The 21,218-nt window shown below is 40.1% G+C and overlaps 1 protein-coding gene across 2 annotated transcripts; it reads right to left on the bottom strand.

Moving 5' to 3' along the window:
- Positions 1-18,647: 18,647 nt before the first annotated feature.
- LOC127682274 (cornifin-A) lies at positions 18,648-19,126 on the bottom strand. 2 transcript variants are annotated; one of them, XM_052178650.1, is made up of 2 exons: positions 18,998-19,126; positions 18,648-18,835 (listed from the first exon to the last, which is right to left on the bottom strand). In XM_052178650.1, exons 1-2 carry the CDS (start codon positions 19,124-19,126, stop codon positions 18,692-18,694), a joined length of 273 nt encoding a protein of 90 aa, XP_052034610.1. In that variant the 3' UTR covers positions 18,648-18,691. The 2 variants fall into 2 exon arrangements, with proteins under 2 accessions (XP_052034610.1, XP_052034609.1); XM_052178649.1 differs by having other exon boundaries at positions 18,648-19,126.
- Positions 19,127-21,218: the final 2,092 nt, after the last annotated feature.

Genomic DNA, 21,218 nt, shown 5'->3' with positions numbered 1-21,218 from the left:
AGGAGCTATGAAGGAAAGGAAAGACTTGACTATGCCACAGATGAAGCATGTGCAAAACAGGAACAACTAACAGAGTGATAGAAGAGAAAAACTGTCCTAAGACCTGCACCAAATTACTCTCCTAGGATAAGTGAAAATCATGGGTATTGATTCCAGAAGCATGATGCAAGTATACATCTAGAGTTGGATGATATCTTAAACAAAGATCACATTGGAACCCTTGCATTGAACTTCATGTCTAATGGAAAATAAGACTGAATGTCCTAAATAGCAGAACACAAGGAAGATTTGCATAGGAATATAGCTAAATGGAAAAGAAAATGCAAGAAAATTTCACAGCTAGTATTCTTCCAAAAGTTTTGGAAATAGCTAAAATAAGGAACATTAGAAGGGAGACTCTTTGATCATCTTGAAGTCTCTGTCATACACAAGTATTAAGAATGACGTGGTAGGAAAATTTGACCGAGTGTATCAGAATAAACACTTCAGAGTTTTTAGATGAGTGTCGATATTTACAGTTAGAAGTAGAAGATCTAATTCATTTCAGCTTCTACTTTCTCTACTTGCTATTCCTAAAATGTTTATAGGCTGCTCAAAATACCATACTGAGAACACAAGATACCATGTAGATTCATGAGATTAGTTTCTGATGTCTTCCAAGATCAAGAAGGAAAATCATATAAGGTGGGTGATGTGGATAAAATGTGTGTGTGTGTGTGTGTGTGTGTGTGTGTGTGATCTCTTGAACATACGAGCACCCCTCTGAAAACATATTCCTCATAAACTTACATGCAAGCAATGGATTCTTTGTGTGAGAATAGTGCATACAAAATAAGGACTTTCTCAGCAGCCATCACAGTCATATCCAGGAGGAGGAAAAGGGATCAGGCTATGAAGAGAAGAGCTAAGTCTTCCATGCTTACTGAAGGCCGATTATTTCTACACATTGGCCACAAGGCCGACTGCAGCATTCATTGCTCTGGATCCTATTTGAAGCACTGAGTATGCAGAAGCAATTAGCTCAGACTTAATTGCACTGCTTCTGAGACATACAGTAATACAATAAAATACTGCTTTGTTCCTGCTAATCTGTGTTCTTGCTTTACATGGTTTCATTATACAAAGTATGACTGTCCAAAAATATTAAGTGGAAATACCCCCAAATAATCATAACTCTTAATTTCTATTTCATTCAGACTAGGATTATGAAGTCTCATGCCTTCTTGCTCTATTTTTCTAAGACTGTAAATCACCTCTTTGTCCAAAATATCTACACTATTTGTACTATCCTCCTTTTAGTTAGTATTCATCATATTTAGTCAATGGTTGTTGGATCTACTGTCGTGATAATGTAGTAACTTTTTCCAAACAACCCGTATTTGACATAAAATGACTTCAAAATGCATACTGGGTGTAATATTAAAATGTACCAGAGAAAAGCCATGATGTGATCTCTTTAAGTTGAAAGGTGAAAGTTCTCTACACATTAAAGAGAGAAAAAATAATGTAAGGTGGGTAAGATTGGTGTCAAGTTATTTTGCTAATCTCTTATGGAGCTTAATTGTAAGTAAAACTTTATAGTAGACATGTGCTGCAGCTGGTCCTTGAATATGCTCTCAAATGGAGAACAATGACTCCTGTTCTTCTTCTGAGCACAGTGAAGTGTGTGTGTGTGTGTGTGTGTGTGTGTGTGTGTGTGTTTTACAGATAGTTGTGAGCTGCCATATGTGGGTACAAGGAACTAAACTCAGGTCTTCTTAGTGCTGAGGCATCTCTCCAGCCTAATAGGCAATCATTTATGTCAATATTTTCTGGCCCATAAAAACTTACTCTATATAATGGGAGGAAACACAGGCTACTTAAAAAAAAAACAGAAAGTAAGAAAGCGAATGTTATCAGAGATAAGTTCAACTTGCCATATTTAATGTCAGAATTTTTGTGTAATTGTATTATTCCATATGTATGTGCATATTATTAGCATAATAAGGTTTTTCTTTCATGTTGCTAAAGCATGCATTTTGTTGATATAATCTGAACATTTTATATGTCATTAAAATTCTTTTATGACAATCTTCTACAAATAAGCATATGACATTCTTTTTTGACAGATGTTTCCTGTATGGTGTGTAACCAACCCAGATTCCATTGGCAATATCTTAGACCTGTGTGGTAACTTAGACCTGTGTAAAGAGGTGATCCAACAAGGTGATGAGTAGCTGTCAAACTGGCAGAGAAAATGACATCATCTGTTCTACAAGAACTTACATTGCTGATGTAGTCCATATCATTGCTTATTTTAGTGATAAAAGAATCCAGAAACCAGAGATGACTCCAAGATTTACTGTAGTTAAGTAGTCTAATCCAGTGTGGGGTAATGGTATCTAAAATGTACAGCTCTTGGTGGTATGAATATGAGAGACTCTAAATATTTAATAAGTGGATTTAGTCTAGAGGTTCTTTTTAACTCTCACCCCTGATATTTGCAGCTTGAATTATTGTTCACTAAATTCAGAGTTGATAATTTGCCTGGAGTGGATCAAATATCCTCACCCTTGTAATCACTGCTTAAGATTAGCCTCTATTTTATTCTTTAGTTTTATCTTTTAGTAATTTTTTATTAATTCTTTGACAATTCATACACATATTCAGCTCCTTTATCTGTCTGCCTGCCTCTCTCTCTCTCTCTCTCTCTCTCTCTCTCTCTCTCTCTCTCATTCTTTCATAACCTACTGTGTCTAATATGTACTGCTCATATACTCATGGTCGGTATAGAGACATCTTCTGGATCTTGATCTACTTACCAAGGGCCATACACATCAATTGGCAATAGGTCGTCAACTAGCACTGGTGTTTCATGAGTCATTCTCCCTCCATGTTGGAATGTTTACTGGATTGAATTTCTGCAGGTCTTGGGCAGGGGCTGTATAATTGCTATGAGTTCATGAGTGAAGTTTTACTGACATCAGTTTGCTTAGGTCCTCAAACTTTCTCCCCTATTTTCATGATTTCCCTAAATCTTAATGTTGTGACACTGATGTCCCATCTGTGGCTGGGCACAACACAGACATTCATTCTCTGAGCTTTAAGCAGTTGTGTTTTGGATTTGTTTCAACTCTCAGATCACACCCCATTACTAAGGGAAGTCAAGTCAGGAACTCAAGGCAGGAGCTAAAACAGGCGCTTTGGAGGAATGCTGATTATTGGCCTGTACTTCATAGCTTGCTCAGCCAGCTTTCTAATACAATTCAGGCCCAACTCCCTAGGGTCACCTCCTCCCACAATTGACTGAACCCTTTTACATCAATCATTAATCAAGAAAATATCTTACAGACTTGGTTATAGGCTAGTTATGGGAAGAAATTTTCTCAACTAATCTCTTCCTAGATATGTCTACATTTGTATCAAGTTGTAAAAGAGCTAACCAGCTCACTAACAAGATATCTATCTGTGATTGTATATGAGTCTATATGTTTTGGGGTGTCTGAGAGGTAAAATGGAGGAAAGTATCTTTATGGAAGCTCATGGTAACTACTGAGAAGATATCTAGACCAACCCTTATCAGTCTCTAGGTCTTATCTCACAAAGGGAGGCAAAGAAATTGGTAAGAATCAGCAAATGTCACCCAGAGGCAAGAAAGGAGTTAAAAGTAATTTCATGAGAAAAATAGAAAATATGCATTTCTTCCTATAGAGAATCTCTCCAGAGGAGCTGAAGAGTACCCAAGGCACTAAATCCTTCTACCTAATTCAGGGGGTATAGGGAAGGTATCATGACACCTTTTTGTTTGTTGTGCTATGCTATGCTATGCTATGCTATGTATGTTATGTTATGTTATGTTATGTTATGTTATGTTATGTTATGTTATGTTATGTTATGTTATGTTATGTTATGTTATGTTATGTTATGTTTTGAGACAGAGTTTCTCTGTGCATCCCTAGATGTTCTGGAGCTTGCTGTAGACAAAGCTAGCCTTAAAATCACAGAGATTCTCCTACCTCTGCCTCTGGAGTACTGACTTTAAAAGCCTATGTCAATACTGCTCACGGTACATATTTTTAGGATATAAACTGATAGTGTGGTTCAGTGTAACTACAAGTGATTACATGGCCTTCAGACAATAGAGACATCAAAGCAGACAGGAAAAGAATGTTCAGAAGCTGGTGGTAGGTTTGCTGAGAGCCAGACTGCATTATGTCTGCTTGGTCTTCAACTTCACTAGACCAGGAATATCTGTTGCAAGGTATGCTTCAGGAAGCTTGGAATATATCTTCTCAGGGACTTCAATATATTGTGGCTCAGGGACATAATCAATATATTATGCTCCATGGATGATGGCACAGCCTAGTACACAGATGTTGATAGAGCATGGTCTAGGGAAGATGCATATTTCAGCCTGAAACTGTAAACATGGTATAGCCTGGCTCAGGGACCTTGGTATAGATGGATTCTGAGACAACCTTGTAGCCAGGTTCCTGGACATACATAGAGCATGGCCATAGAATCATGGTACAGACAGCAGACAGCTCAGGAATATTGGTAGAGCATAGCCCTGGCCACACACACACAGTCTAAGAAAGTGGGATGTCAATTTTGACAGCTCTTGCTTTTAGGATAAAAATCTCTGGCTTACACACACATACACACACACACACACACACACACACACACACACACACACACACACGCACGCACACATTTCCTCTTAAACTGTGATTATCACCTGGGTATTCTGTGTCTAGTCCTTGAGGTGTAATTGTTATGGAGGCAATAGGCTTCTTGTGGGGGTGGGCAATAGATTAAAACAGAAGAAAATATTTTTTGTCTGGTTGTTTGGTTATTTCTGGGACCAGAAATCCATACTTCTTGGCCAGACCCCTAATCCTTATCTCAGACTAATCCTACAGAGCCTCTTTAGAATTGAAGTGAAATGGGAGAGGAGACAGCCTTTCTGGTTCTTCCAGAAGACACAGGGGATGCCAAATGAGTGAATCATATTAGTTCCTCTTGCTTAGACAATCTGGGCCAAGGGATCCAGTTAAAGGGTAAAATCTCCCATCAGACAGTATACAATTTTATCTGAATATATTTATAGGTCTGTGAAAATAGAGAATCAGGAAGAAATGAAGAAAGGAGAGAAAAAAGGAGTAGGAGAAAGGAAGAGAGAGGAAAAACAAGAAAAAGGGAGAGGGCAAGGAGAGGAAGGATTTCAAATTAATAAGAACCATAGGGCTGCATTGGGAAATGAGTCATTCTTTGATATACATTATGGTATGAGCCAGGAAGAGGGTGAAGGTTCATTGGGAGCACATTCTTCTATTGCCTGCCTTTTGCATTTACTTCTGTCTCTATTAGGATTCAACCAGTTGTTTCTTTCTGGGGTGATACCAGAGCCACACCACACCTAAGCTCAAGTTTCTGAATCACATTAGCTCTGCTTTAGAGTCAGGTCCTGGTTCCTTCCTCATTAAACACCTCTCAGGAACCTAGTCATGGGAGCTCTGGTAGACTTGCCTCTTCATTAGGGATCCTGCTTTCTTGTCCTCCATTAGCCCATTCATGAATGGTGCTGTCTCCAGTATCTGCGATGATACTCAGCTTAGAAAACGTGTCTCTCTCATGTTCCCCTTAAAGTGTGGATTTGGTTCTAGAAGAAATAGGGGTTTTTGTTTGTTTTGTTTTGTTTTGTTTTGCTTTGCTTTGCTTTGCTTTGCTTTGCTTTGCTTTGCTTTGCTTTGCTTTGCTTTGCTTTGCTTTGCTTTTTGCTTTGCTTTGCTTTGCTTTGCTTTGCTTTGCTTTGCTTTGCTTTGCTTTGCTTTGCTTTGCTTTGCTTTGCTTTGCTTTGCTTTGCTTTGCTTTGCTTTGCTTTGCTTTGCTTTGCTTTGCTTTGCTTTGCTTTGCTTTGCTTTGCTTTGCTTTGCTTTGCTTTGCTTTGCTTTGCTTTGCTTTGCTTTGCTTTGTTTCTTTCCCTAGAAACTGAAATCTCCTTGGGAAATGAGAGCCTTATATGGTTCTCATTGATTTCAAATTCTCCCTCTCTCCTCCTCCTTCTCTCTTTTTTCTCCCATTCACTTCTTCACTCCTCCCTCATTTCTTCCTGACCTCTTACACTCTCTATTTTCACAAACCTCCACATCTATTCAGATAAAATTGCCCATGACTGAGGGAAGACTTCCTTATTCTGTTCCCTAAATAATGCTTCATCTTCCCAGCTAAAGCCTTACTGCCTTCATCAGTTTGAGTTAATCTTACCCTACCCCTGTTGATTCTGTTTTATTGGTTAGCACAGTGAGTGCAGGTTTTATTCTTCTGAGAAGCTCTATTTCTTCCTTGGCAGTGTTGCTTATGTGCAGGGATCTGGCCTCAGTGTCAGAGAAGATAACTCTACAGATACTGAGGGTATGTCTCACATCTTTAGTTACCTGAGTTTTTCCTATTAGTTCTCCTCTTTTCTTAGAGAATAGAGAGTTGTTTTTCTTCCAACTTCACTGCCCTGAGACTTTTTGAGAACTGTTTTTGGATGGTACCAATCACCTCTTTAGCATACTCTCCAAATCTTTTGGATTGTATTCTCACAGCTATCATTACTGTAGAGATCATCTCTAAGTTTCTTAAGGCTCTTCCTTTTCCTGTTGCAGATGTATTGATGTCATGTTGCAAGCTGTCTGTGAGCATCTATAATGCATTTATGGTATGAAAGCTTAAAGTTCAGCGTCGTTTATCATCAAGTCATCACAATTATGTTGAACTACAAATAAATGCTTCTTTCTTCATCTCAGGGATAGTATATCTATAACATATTTTTTCTGTTCTCTCAGAAAATGCCAAGACTCAAGTTCTAGCTGTCCATGGAGTATGACTATTCGGTAATATTTTTTAAAATGGTCATTTTGTAGTACTTGTTTAAAGTCTCCCTTTGTCTCAGATTCTTTCTTACTTTCTATGATTTTGTTCCCAGAGAGTCTAGCTCTTCATAAACTTTGTGCTATGCTCTGATTATGAGAATCTATAATGTGTCTGGAGAATCCTATGTGAGTTATAGCATTATGAAATACACATTCCAGTAGGAGGAACAACAGGGCCACCTCTACATACATGCAGGGGACAGCAAAGCTGCAAAGGCATCTCCTGCAGGAGGAACTGATTGAGCACTGCCTGAGAGACCAAAAACTGTTGATACAGACAATGTATCCAATCAGGAACCGTCCTTTAGAAAAGATGCTTGCACACTTTGTCTTTGTATCTCCCTCTGTGGGAATTTGTTCCCCTTTCTAAGAAGGGCCAGAGTATCAATACATTGTTCTTCCTTCTAATTGAGCATCATTTTATATGTGAATTGTGTCTTGGGGAGCAAAGTCTGAGGGAAGGACCACCAGACTCCACCTGGTGATCCATCCCATATACAATTACAAAACCCAGACACTATTATTGATGCCCACAAGTACTTGCTGACTAGAGCCGGATATAGCTGTCACCTGGGAGGCACTGCTAGTGCATGACAAATGCAGAGGGGGACACTCTCAGCCAGTCATTGATCTGAGCACAGGGTCCCCAATGGGGAAGCTAGAGAAAGGACCCAAGGAGCTGAAGGGGTTTGCAGCACTATAGGAAGAACAATAATATGAACCATCCTGTACTCCCAGAGCTCCCAGGGACAAAACCATCAACCGGAGAGTGCACATGGAGTTACCCATGGCTCCAGACATGTAGGCAGCAGAGGATGGCCTTGTTGGACATCAAAAGGAGGAGAGGCCCTTGGTCCTGGAAAGGCTCGATGCTGCAGTATGTGGGAATGCTGCTGGGACAGGGAAGTGGGAAAGGGTTGATCAGGAATAAGGAGAGGGGTAATGAGTTATGAGACTTTCAGGGAGGGGGGACTGGGAAAGGGGACAACATTTGAAATGTAAATGAAGAATATATCTAATTTTAAAAGAAGAAACAATGCTTTCTATGAACACCTTCCCCTGTGGCATGATGGGGCATCTTTTGCATATATGCCCAATAGTAGTATATCTGGGTCTTCAGGTAGAACTATTTCCAGTTTTCTAAGGAACTTCCAGATTGATTTCCAGAGTGATTGTACCAGTTTGCAATCCCACCAGCAATGGAGTAGTGTTGCTCTTTCTCAACATTCTCACCAATGTGTAATATCCTGAGTTTTTGTTTTTTCCATTCTGAATAGTGTAAGTTAGAATCTCAAAATCATTTGAATTTGCATTTCTCTAATGACTAAGGACTTTGAACATTTCTTTAAGTGCTTCTTGGCCATTTGAGATTCCTCTGTTGTGAATTCTTTGTTTAGATGTATACTCTTTTTTTTTTTTTGATTGAGTTGTTTGAGTTGTTTGGTTTCTTGGAGGTTAGCTTCTTCAGTTCTTTATATATTTTGGATATTAGCCCTCTATCAGATGTGGGTTAATGGAGTTTTTTTCCCAATCTGTAGGTTGCCAATTTGCCCTATTGACTATGTCCATTGCCTTACAGAGGCATTTCAGTTTTATGAGGTCCCATTTATGAATTCTTGATCTCAGACCCTGAGTCATTGGAATTCTGTTTAGGAAATCCACCCACCCCCATGTCAATGTTCCTTCCTACTTTCCCTTCTATTAGATTCAGTGTATCTGGTTTTATGTTGTGGTCCTTGATCCACTTGGACTTGAGTTTTGTGCAAGGTAACAAATATGGATCTATTTTTATGTTTCTACATACTCATTGACAGTTAAAACAGCACCATTTATTGAAGATGCTTTCTATGTTCGTGGAGGCCTATTTGTGATAGCCAGAAGCTGGAAACAACCCAGATGGTCCACAACAGAAGAATGGATACAAAAAATGGGGTTCATTTGAAATATAGAATACTACTCAGCTATTAAGAATGAGGACATCATACATTTTGCAGTCAAATGGATGGAAATAGAAAATAACATACTGAGTGAGATAATCAGACTCAAAATGACATGTATGGTATGTACTCACTAATAAGTGTATATTAGCAAAAAAATGTACAGAATACCCAGGATACAATCCACAGAACTCAAGAATGTTAACAAGCTGAAGGGCCCAAGTAAGGATGCTTCAATCCCACTTGGGAGAGAGAAGAAAGCAATCATGGGGTGGGTGGGGTAGAGAGGGGAAGGACCTGGATGGGAGAGGTGACAGGAAGGGGAAAAGGGGAACATGATCAGGTAGTAGGAGGTTGGGGAAAGAAGTGAAAGCCTAAGGGCCATGGAAAGAGGAAACCTTGGGAGGTGGAATGTAGGGGATCCTCTAGAATGTACCAAAGACCTGGGAGGTGAGAGTCACTCAGGACTCAAACAGAGGGGCCTTAGATGAAGTGTCCAACAGTGGTGAGAGAGAACTTCCAGTAGAAAGACAAGACATCAAATGGTGAGATGGGGCTGCCAAACCTCAGTTAAAAACTCTGACCCAAAATTGTTCCTGTTTAAAGGAGCTAAAGGGACAAAAATTGAGAAGAGACTGAGGAAAAGGAGGTCCAGTGACTGGTCCAAATTGGTATCCAGCTCAAGGGTAAGTTCTAAGGCTTGACACTATTACTGATGCTATGGCATGCTTACAGACAGGAGCTTAGAATGGCTGCCCTCTGAGAAGCCAAACAAGCAGCTTCAAGAGTTAGATGGAGTTATTTATGTACAACCAATGGACAGAAGCTGAAGACCCCTGGGGTTGAATTACTGAAAGACTAGAAGAAGATGATGAGGGCAATACCATAGGAAGACCAGCAGTCTCAACTAACTTGGACCCCTGAGATCTCTCAGAAACTGATTCATCAACCAGCAGCATACACTAGCTGATATGAGTCCTCTGACACATATACAGCAGGGAACTTCCTTGTTTGGCCTCAGTGAGAGAAGATACACCTAACCCTCAAGAGATTTGAGGTCCCAGAGAGTAGAGAGGTCTGGAGTGAGGGTGGGTGAGGACATTTTCTTGGAGACGGGGTGGAGGGAGGAGGAATAGGATGAGGAACTATCAGAGGGCAGACCAGGAGGGGAATAACTACTGGACTGTAAAAAAAAAATATTAAAAATTATAAATAAATAAATAAATAAATAAATAAATGAAATATTAAAAAACTTTGCTTTCTTGGTACCAATGGAGGATATTAAAGGAGCTTTTAGTAGTGTTCAGAGGAGTTTGCTGTGGTGTTTCTCACCTCCTCCCAGAGTCTGTGCCATTGATTCCATGCCACCTCACCCCTAACCCACAAGGACGAGTAGGGTCAGGCAGTAGGCATTTCAAGGCACAGACATCACACTCCATCTGAGATCCTTAAAGAAAATGATTTTGTTTTGTTTTGTTTTGTTTTGTTTTTTTGTTTAAATTCTCTTATCAAGCATTACATCAGGGCTGCAATTTCCCTCCTTCTATTCCCCAAGGCCCAGTCTCTCCTGCCAAACTTCTCTCTCCCCCAAATCCATCACCTTCTTTTCCTTCCCTTAAAAAAAAAGCTAGATCTTCCAGGGACATCAAACACAGCACAACAAACTACAGTAAGGCGAGGTGCATAAATCACATCAAGGCTGGATGAGGCAATCCAGTAAGAGAAAAGGGGTTCTATAAGTAGAATCAGAGGCAGCCCTCATACTCATTGTTAGGACTACGAACTCTAAACTACTAGCCATAACATACACAGAGAACCTAGGTTAGATCCCTATAGGCTCCCTGATCTCTTCAAGTCCCATGAGTCCTGGACAGTTAATTTTGTGGCCCTTGTTCTCTTGATATCTCCAACCCCTGTTTTGTTCAATCCTTCCTCCCCTTCCTCCATGAACTCCACCTAATGTTTGAATATGGGAGTCTGTATCTGCTCCCATCAATTGCTGAATGAAGTCTCTTTGGTCTCTTTGATGATGATTCTGGTAGGCTGTGGTCCCTGAACCATTTGCAGGCAAGAACACAGTATTTTAAGGTATGTTGTTAATTCATCCTTTCCTGTCAAATTTCAATGGCCTCCTGTCACTTCCTTTGCCTTCAATGTGAATTTCTCCCTCCATTTTTTTCTGTCAACTCAATATGGGTCACTAGTCTTACCCAGATTTTTTTTCCATGTATACCCACAGCAAGTGATAACACAGACTACAATAAGATGATTTACTCTGTAAAGCAACTGATGCCGAAGGAACCATTAATTTTGTATTTGATTGCGACAATACTTTCATTGTGAGGGTACTTTTTTCATCAATTCTTTTATATTTTAAAGATTATAATACTGTTTCATAATTTCTCACTTCCCTTTTTCCAAATTCTCCCAATATACTTCTACTGGCTCTCTTTCAAATTCATGACCTGTTTTTCATTGATTGTTGTTATATACATATAAATATGTGCATATACATACAATACTACCTACTAAATCTGTATAACATTGGCTGTATTCATATTTTGGGGACTGTCCATTGATACTGAATGACTAATCATATGCTCTTCCCTTGGTAAGACTAATTCTCACAGTTTCAGCCTTCTTTAATTTCCCGTATTTCTTTGTGGAGGTTTGAGGCCTTATGGTATTTTCCCCATTCTCCTTGGCCTGTCCTTTGTTGTAATTCTTGTTAAGCTCATGTTAGGCAGTCTTGTTTGTGAGACTTCATGGGTGTACCTTCTGGTGTTCCTGGGAGATGCAACCTCACAACAAACTCCTTGTAACTCGGGTTCTTAGAATTTTTCTGCTCCTTCTACAATGTTACCTGAAACTTATGTGCAGGATATGTTTTTTAGATCTACTGGAACTGGGTCCCACAACTCTATATTTTGATTAGTTGTTATTTTTCTGTAATAGTCTCTATCAGTTGCAAAGAGAAGTTTCCTTAGTGAGGAGTGAGGACTATACTTAACATAGGCATAGGGAAGATAGTTACCTTTTGGCAGTGCTTGTTGCAGATAATGTTTCAAAAACAGAATAGTATTAAATATGATTCAGGAAGACTCATCCAGCAGTCTACTCAAGGCAAATAATATCACATTACAATAATTTAATCAATCTTGAACTTTGTGAACACTTCTGCTGAAAGAATAAGTGAAAATCAAAAAACTAAACTAAACTAAACTAAACTAAAATATATTCCAGGGCTTTCAGGTGTGTCATTAAGCTGTTAGTGTATGCTCTCTCCATTTTCTTTTTGGAGGCACTCAGGGCTATGAGTTTTCCTCTTAGCACTGCTTTCATTGTGTCCCATAGATTTGGGTATGTTGTGTCTTCATTTTCATTAAATTCTAAAAAGTCTTTAATTTCTTTCTTTATTTCTTCCTTGACCAAGGTATCATCGAGTAGAATATTGTTCAGTTTCTACGTGTATGTGGGTTTTCTGTTGTTTTTGTTGCAATTGAAGACCACTTTTACTCCATAGAGATCTGATAGGAGGTATGGGATTAGTTCGATCTTATATTTGTTGAGGTCTGTCTTGTGACCAATTATATGGTCGATTTGGGAGAAGGTTTGATCTGGAAAATATCATCCTAAGTGAGGTAACCCAATCACAAAAGAATACACATGGAATGCAATCTTAGCCCAGAAGCCCTGAATAACCAAGGCACAAATCGCATAACAAATGACTCCCATGAAGAAGTATGGAGAGGTTCCTGATCCTGGAAAGGATTGACCTAGCATTGGAGGGGAATATAAGGACAGAGAAAAAGGAGGGAGGTGATCGGAGAATGGATGGAGAGAAGAAGGTTTATGGGATATATGGGGGGGGAGGGATCCGGGAAAGGAGAAATCATTTGGAATATAAACAAAGAATATAGAAAATAAAAATATGTAAAAAATAAAATAAAAAATAAAATAAAATAAAATATAGTCTATGCCCTAACTTCAGATGCAAAATCACTAATGCAAAATCACAAGTGTAAAAAATATCATGTTATTATAGTGCCTCCAAAATTGTTAATTCATAGTAATGGCCTCTCATGTGGGTAAATTAAATCCCAGACAACAAACTCAAAGGAGTAACAATAAGATGTTTAAAGAATCACAAAGAAAATAAACTCCTGAACAATCATGAGGAAATATAAAAAGGAAGTCAGTACAAGATATAAAAGGGAAATTTGGGGGCTGGAGACATGGCTTGGTGATTAAGAACACCTTCTGTTCTTCTAGAGGACACAAGTTTGGCTTCCAGAACTAGTGTCAAGTGGCTCACAACCACCTATGACACCAGTTCCAAAGAATCCAACAGTTTTTTTCTGGCTTCTCAGTGTATTTCCATGTGTACACACACACACACACACACACACACACACACACACACGCACACGCACACGCACACGCACACGCGCGCGCGCACACACACACACACATACAGAGAGAGAGAGAGAGAGAGAGAGAGGTACACACACATGTAAATAATAAAATAAATCTAAATGAATTTTAAAATGAGTTTGATAAAGAGATGGAAATACAGAAGAAAGTGGTTGGGAATGAAGAGATGATTCAGTTGGTAAAGTGGTTGCTATGAAACCATGATGACCTGAATTCAGATCCCCACCGTCCATGTCCATGTACAAGCTGGGGATGATGCTCCACATGTATTTTCCAAGCACTAAGTAAAAAAAAAAAAAAAAAAAAAAAAAAGATCCATCTATGTGTTGCCTCCAAGAAAGGAACCTTATCATAAAGGACAGACAGTACTTTGGGCTGAAAGGATACCAACAGGTATTCTTGGGCTGGTAAGCATGCTTAGCAGATACTAGCACATGCTGCTTTTGCAAAGAAATAGGTAAGGAGAGAGTGGTCTGCACTGGTATTCATACAAATAAAACACCCATACAAATAAAATAATCCAAAAGTTTTTTTTCGTTTACACACTTAAACAGAGTGGCAGAATTTTATAGAATCACACCCTGCCAAAGGCTGCCACAAGATTCCCAATCCTTTATAAGCATGGCTGTAGAAGTTAATGGTCACAAAAAAACCTTGAGACACTAGCACAGATAAAAGGACCATGCTGGTCCATCCAGAGTGAGTTTATTTACTTAGTAGGTGTAGTTTTTGACTTCCATCCTTCATTGATCTACACAGAAGTTATTGAAGTTTTCCTTCCTTTTTTCACTATACCACACTACCCTGGTAAGGAAGAAGAGATAGTTTGTAGTTTTAATGTCCTAATATTTTGAGTTATGAAGACATGATTCATGATAAGCTGGTGTAAATGACTATATATCACTCCAAATAAAAAAGTGGAGGATGAAAGGTTAACTTCCTGCCATCACTTCTTTGGCAGAAGCTATTTTATGTGAATGATAAGGAGTGGCTATGGAGAAATATACAATTGATAGAGGAGTGGGCTGTTAAAGGCTTTGAAATATCCTTGATGTCTGTGCTTCCTTTCTCTCTCAGGCACAGGCATGATTTAAACTCCAGACTTGATAAATCTCCATAATACTGTAGAAATGCGTTGGTCCCAGTGGACAGTGGGCCAAGTGATTAAGATCTCCTCTGGGCTCCAGAAATAAGTTTTCTTGCCCATAATTAGGCCTTTTCAAGTCCATATAGAAATGTGAGATGGAGAGATGTGGAAGGTGTTTAAACTTCACAGGGCAAGGAGTCAGAGTCACCTGGGTGACTGAGTAGAGCAAAACATCCTTGCCAATCCATAGGGCAGATGTTTCTGTCAAATCAATCACTTAGCAAGGATGGACGATCAACATTCAATGGCTTGGACCACTTGATGGAGCAGGCTGAGTCCAATGTATACAGAGGATGTTTCTGCCCTCATGGAAAACAGATCTGAGTCCAGATAGAGTATGTGCCATGGGAAGTACAGAGCAGTTTGGGATGAGCTGTGCACACTGACAGCTCAAACTATCAATGTACAAATGCCAGGGGAGGTCTAATTACCAAACAGTCCAGACTATCCACTTGGCTCTGGGCAAGTATGCTGGGTGGGCAAGTGTTAAACATAATTCAGAAAATGGACAGGGAGCAAAGAAAGAGCAGGAAGGGAAATGTGGAGTCAAGTAGAGGTGGAGAAAGATGCCTGTGACGGAAGCTGCCTTTAGAGGAAGCTGATTATAGAGGAAGCTGACTAGGAAGGTGGTTGGCACAGTTGCCCACAGAAAAGATGTCTAAAGAGAGCTAAGGAGAATTCAGCCAGCAGTCTAGAATGAGCTATCTCATACAAAGTTCTTGTATAAACCAGATACTGTACTTTTTCTTCAACACACATGGGTTATATACAACACGACCTATGTGTCCCAAAGCCAGCTTCAGCCACCCATGCCAAATATTGTTGGGTAAAATAGCCACTTTGGGGTCAGGGAGATGGCTCAGTGCTTAGCAGCACTTTCTACTCTTGCAGAGGATCTATATGGTTTGGGTTTCAGTACTCACATGGTGTCTCAAAACCATCTGAAACTCCAGTTTCAGGGGATCTGACACTCTTCTGACATCCTTCGGAACCACGTACACATGTGGTATGTTTACATGCATACAGTCAAACTGTTCAATAAAATAGACAAATGTAAAAATGTTGTTGAAAAACCCAAATAAGGAGTAGAAAATAGAAAATGATTTATTCAGTGTGTTCACATTGAAAAGAGAGACAAAAACATAAAAGACACCCACTGCCTCAAGTTTATCTGCCTTAAGTAATATTAAAGTTTAAATATCTCTCCACAGATATGCCATCTAAGCAGGCCTGGTCATTGTCTGGGCTGTAATCTTACCCTGGAAAATGTTACATTTTTAGAACTGTGCGAAATATCTTTCTAGAGAGACAAATTATTACCCTGGCCAGAGTCTTTTTCTCTCAGCATGAGATTCTTGGAGAAATTTCCATGTGTAATTTTTTTTTAATAGATTGGTAGTCAGATTGAAAGATACAAATGAACCCTTACAACATTTTGTTTGTTTTAGTCAGGCTTGTCACCTGAGGATGTGTGTGGCCTTGCTAACAGCACTAATGTGACAATGAGAAGACCTAGATGCAGTCATGAAAGGAGGAAATTGAGCACTCATGCCTTTACCAGCATAAGGAGCACTCAGTAAATCAGGATGTGAACCTGTAGTCGGCTTTTCATCAAAAGGTAGCAACTTCCCTCTACTGTTGACACAGGGAATGACAGCCTCTCACAGCAGGAAAGGAGCCATGGGGGCAGACGGGGCGGGGTGGGGGAAATGGGGGATCGGTTTGTTCCTGACCAGTGCCCTGTAATACTGGGATTCCAATTTCAAAATTCAGAGTCAAACTAGAGTAGTTGTGAACTGAATAGAGTAATGGAGTAACAGTCATTATCACATCCAAACATGTTTCTGGCCTCTGTGTCCATGTGTGTGCATTCGCGAGTGTGCGCACACACACACACAAACACACATGGGGGGGAGGTGATGGGGGGGCAGTGGAAAAGAGTGGGGCAGAAAGAACAAATCGACAGATCTTGGACTAATTTTCTGGAAAGTGCTTTGGGCCTTCAGAAAAAACTGCCACTTTCTCCCAGATCTACTCCTCCATTTCCCTTAGTTTTGTACATAGATATGATTATGTGAATTACATGCCATGGTATTTTATATGATCCTGATACTGTCCAGGATTTTTTCTATGTGATTATTTATTTTTGTTCATAGTATGATTATACATTCAGTCTCAAATAGCCAGCCACTTTCCCATGGGGACAATGCCTCCATCTCATCCTTCATGTGTGTAATACTGAATTGTGTCAGGAATGACTGATTCCCAGTGGAGTAAAGAAGATGTTCAAAAACATATTTTTGTGTGTGTTTTTGGGTACTGAATGTTCAGTTTCACCCATGCTAGTTATATGATCTATCATTAAAGTATACCCCCCAAAAATATTTTTTCGCTTAATTTTTTTTGAGGCTGGCCAGAATAAATTGATAATCCTATTCCTATAAAAAGGATTTATTATCCTTTTTTATCCTTATGCCTCAGCCTCCCAAAGAGTAAAGAATTTAATTGCTTTTGCTCAACCCTCATAGTCTTTTTCCCTTGTATCTCTGAAATCTAGTATTCTGTCCAGTGTCCTAACTCAAGGTCTGCCAACAATGACTGTTCCTGAAGACACTAATGACATTTTTCATCATGGTAACAAGACATGATTTAAAATCACCTTACCACATGTGCGCACACATGTGATGTTATTCTCTCTGCCAGATTGTCTGCTGTTCAACTTAGAAATCCTTGGCAATCAATTTTTGTCTTTTGTTTTCCAAGTAACTCTGAGCATTTTCCAAATTTGAAGTCTAAGTACACCCCACAGATACTACATGTCTACTGTTAGACATATCCCAGGGAACACTGAAGCCCCTCTGAAATTTCCTCTTGCCTTCTGTAGTCAGTTTCATGAACTCAGACACTCTGATTATCAGGGAAAGCTGAAAGCAGCTTCAGTAGGGTAAACCAGAGACAGGAGCCATAGATTTGGGTTCAACAAATCAGAAATTCAATTTCTTGGTGACCTTTAGTAATCATCACCCCAGGCTAGGTAACTGGAACATGAACTAGATACTTTTCAACACTCCCTTGTTCCAATATTTTATGTCCTACTAGCCAACTCACTGACTTTATGTTTTCTGTCTTATCTGCACTAATCTGTCTTCTGAAACCTGTTTACATTTTCCTTTACCTTTGTATTTAATGCATTTTCTCTTAAGTTTTATGTATAGAAGTGAAAAGTACAATGACAATGTATATAAATGTGAGGAGGAGAGAAGGGGAAAGGAAAGGATGTTTACATGAGGAGGGCATAGGACCATTTTTCTTAGGTTACTCTTAGAGTAGGCAGCATCCTCAGTGAGCATTCGGTGGTACTCAAAGAGGAATGACTGAAGTGGTGTGGTTAGAGTACACATTGAACGATTTTTGAGATCTAACTATGTGGAAATGTGTTTCAATGTCCGTGGGTAAGATTTGTCTCCTGTTAGAGGTCAGAACCTCGATTTTGGCACTATGTGCTGTGAATATCAAAAAGAAATGATGCATGAAAAATAAATATGCAGGTGGTTGAATACACAAGCATTATTTTTTAAACAGTTTTAAGAGAACCAACTGAACAGAATAAGAACAATCTGGGACAAAGACTTCACAGTCAGTGATGAGACAAAATATGTATAAAACACCTTTGGTTGAAAGAAGAAAACTCTGTTGTTTCCTAAAATAATAGATACAACATGAATACTCTGTACCAGTGTGTTCTGTGTGTATCACAGCTATTCACGTACATGTGTGCAAACACACACACACACACACACACACACACACATACACACCACATATTCAATTACAAAATTAAGCATGTTTTGGCATCTTTTAGCTATAAACCTACTGATCAATTTTTGTTGTGCTAGTTCCTGCTTCATACTGAGAATGTAATGACAGTTCAGTCAGCCACTGATACATACACACAGCCAGGTATGGGGTTAAAAGGTATTTAATGGGGGAGAAGAATATCGAGCATACATTTGTCTTACTCCCCACCCCCCCTTCAGATGAATCCTGAGCCATGAAAAGATTAGCCATTCAATAAGACTTTGGGTAATGGTAAGAGACTCAGGAGCCCTTGAGGATGAGGATGAGAGACAACTTTTTAGGTGGTGCAAGGAGAGAGGGATTAAGACTGAAGGTCACAGCATGTGTAGCACAAGGCAATGGGACTCAATAGCAGGATGGAAATCAGCCTCCGCATCTGGTGATCAGGTCTTCGGGCATGGCTGTGGACAATATTACTTCTGCTTTGTCTTCTGCTGGTATGGTGATGGAGTGACAGTTGAGGGGCAGGGCTCTGGAACAACTGGGTGGCAGGGCTCAGGCGCCTTAGGCTGGCAGGGCTCTGGCACCTTAGGCTGGCAGGGCTCTGGCACCTTAGGCTGGCATGGCTCAGGTGCCTTAGGCTGGCAGGGCTCTGGCACCTTAGGTTGGCAGGGCTCTGGCACCTTAGGCTGGCATGGCTCTGGTGCCTTAGGCTGGCAGGGCTCAGGTGCCTTAGGCTGGCAAGGTTCTGGCACCTTGGGGTTGCAGGGCTCAGGAACAGGGTGGCAGGGATCCTTGGTTTTGGGGGCACAAGGTTCCTGGGGTGGTGGCTGGCAAGGCTGTTTCACTTGCTGCTGGTGCAGCTGAGGGGGTACAGTGCAGGGCTGCTTCTGCTGGTGGGAACTCATGATTAAATAGCACTTGGTCCTGGAAACAGAAAAGACAATTTAGTGATTCACTGAAAGAGAAGGCAACCTCAACATCAAGGAAATTTAATTTCAAGCCCCTTTAGAGAAAAGAGCCCCTCTCCATGCTGACTTCTACACTTGAAAATAAAATATGGCATGATAATTTCTGGACTTTTTAAAGCTGATTAGCCAAAGTGTGGTTTGTTTTTGTCCATCTCAGTGGGTTCTTTCCTTACTCTCTTCCTCCCTGGTCATGTTATGTACCTAGTTGAAGAAGTTCTAAGGCATAAATGAAAAGAGCAAAGTATAATAACATACACATATAAAAATCTCATGCTAAAATGTATGCTAATCAAAATATTAATAATATTTTTAAAAAGCAATAAAGTATCTCAAAAAAATCTGGCTTCTGGGAGGCTTATAACCTACACATCTGGGCGTCTGGAAAGTGGTGTCACCCAAAGGCAGCAGCATACCAACCTCCTTGTGAAATAAACCACAATATGACTTGCACAGTGGCTCCATGTTAGTCCATGTCCATATGCTCTTGCCTTTTTAATTTATGCTCTCAAGGTTTCCTACAGATTTCCTCCATTTCTGTCTCTGCCTATCAAATGCTCTTCCACCATAGTCCATAGTGCATGCTACCACTAGAGGCTTTCCTTGAGCCACACCTCCCCCTACACAGCCCCTCTCCACAATTACTTCTTTCACTAGAACTATCTATGCATGGCATTTTAATTTTACAAGTCACCTTCTCTGCCAGACTACAAGTATGGTATGTTCTACACTGGCCTAAAATTTTGCTTTAGCAGATCCCTTTAATGAATTAAATATCTATATTGATGTGTCCACAAGTAAGTACTACAATAGCTCTGAAAGCTGTCTGGACCTAAGCCTTAACCTGTATCCAGCTGTGAACTTCAATGAACATTTGAGTGGATGCTTCCTTCCCCTGTTCTAATCTCTGATTCCATTACTGTCTACTAAGTTTGCCAACTGAATCATCTTTCAAGTTCTTATACCCAAACTGTGCTATAATTTAATCAAACAATGCTACTGTTCTCTAACTGTAGGTAGTAACCCACATCAACTCTGTAATAGATATTGGCTTTGAACAGTTTTTCATAGTAAAAAATAAGCAAGAATTTCAAATCAGTTGGAAGCAGAGACTTACCTAATACTCAGAGAAGATCAGGTTCTCTGTTGGTGTGGATTCTGTGTGAAGGCAATGGGCAGCGGGCTTTTTATAAAAAGAACACCTCCAGGAAATACACTTGCCCCAGATGCTCTGTTTTCCTTTCTTACCAGTCACCTATGACTCATCCGCCTCCCCTAGTTCACCCTCTGACTCAGCTTTAGTGATGGAAACCACCCAGCTGACATAATGACACTGACAGTTTGACAATGATGTCACCTGGGTTCTCTGTCACCCTCCTCCTCAGGCCCAGGTGTCATGCTTGTGTTGTGAGAGGGTTAATGAGCTGGCATGGAGGAGGGTTGGAGTGGTCCTGACACCTGCTGTTTTCCTTAAGTTGGCTGGTCCTGGAATTCTCTGTCAGAATACTGTGTGCATGTAAAAAAGAAAGCAACGAGGAAAGGGGGAATGGGGTGGGAGCTTGTTAACTCTTAGTGAAGGTATGTGCTGGAAATACAGAAATAATGGGTTATAAATTCTGCTTATTCTGTGGATGATTCATAACCTTATGCACATTTTTTTACATTTTCTCCCAACTCCATGGAACTATAGGCATTAAAAATTATGTGCGTACCACCCCAGCCCCACCCCTTTCTAGCTGGTCCCTAACCTGGGAAACCTGCTTTGCTTCCTTACCACACCTTCCCCTCTCCCCACAAACTGTTTCTGAAATTTCCAACTTCTAAAGCTGATCAGTTTTCCAGGGTAACCTTTTCTCCCACCCCACCCAACCATCTGGCCGTGGCTGCTTCCTCTCTTCTAGCCCAGTTGAATTCTTCCCCACACCTGAAAACCTGGAAGACTTTTGTAACCACCTTCATCCTAGGGACAACAGTGGTGGTTTGGCTGGGTTTGAAAGGAGCCAGAAAGAGGCCTGTCTTCCCTTGTGATGGG

This window comes from Apodemus sylvaticus, chromosome 4 (assembly GCF_947179515.1).
Source record: "Apodemus sylvaticus chromosome 4, mApoSyl1.1, whole genome shotgun sequence".
NCBI lineage: Eukaryota > Metazoa > Chordata > Mammalia > Rodentia > Muridae > Apodemus > Apodemus sylvaticus.
The sequence above is the reverse complement of the archived record's forward strand: the minus strand, read 5'-3'. Positions and strand labels throughout refer to the sequence as shown.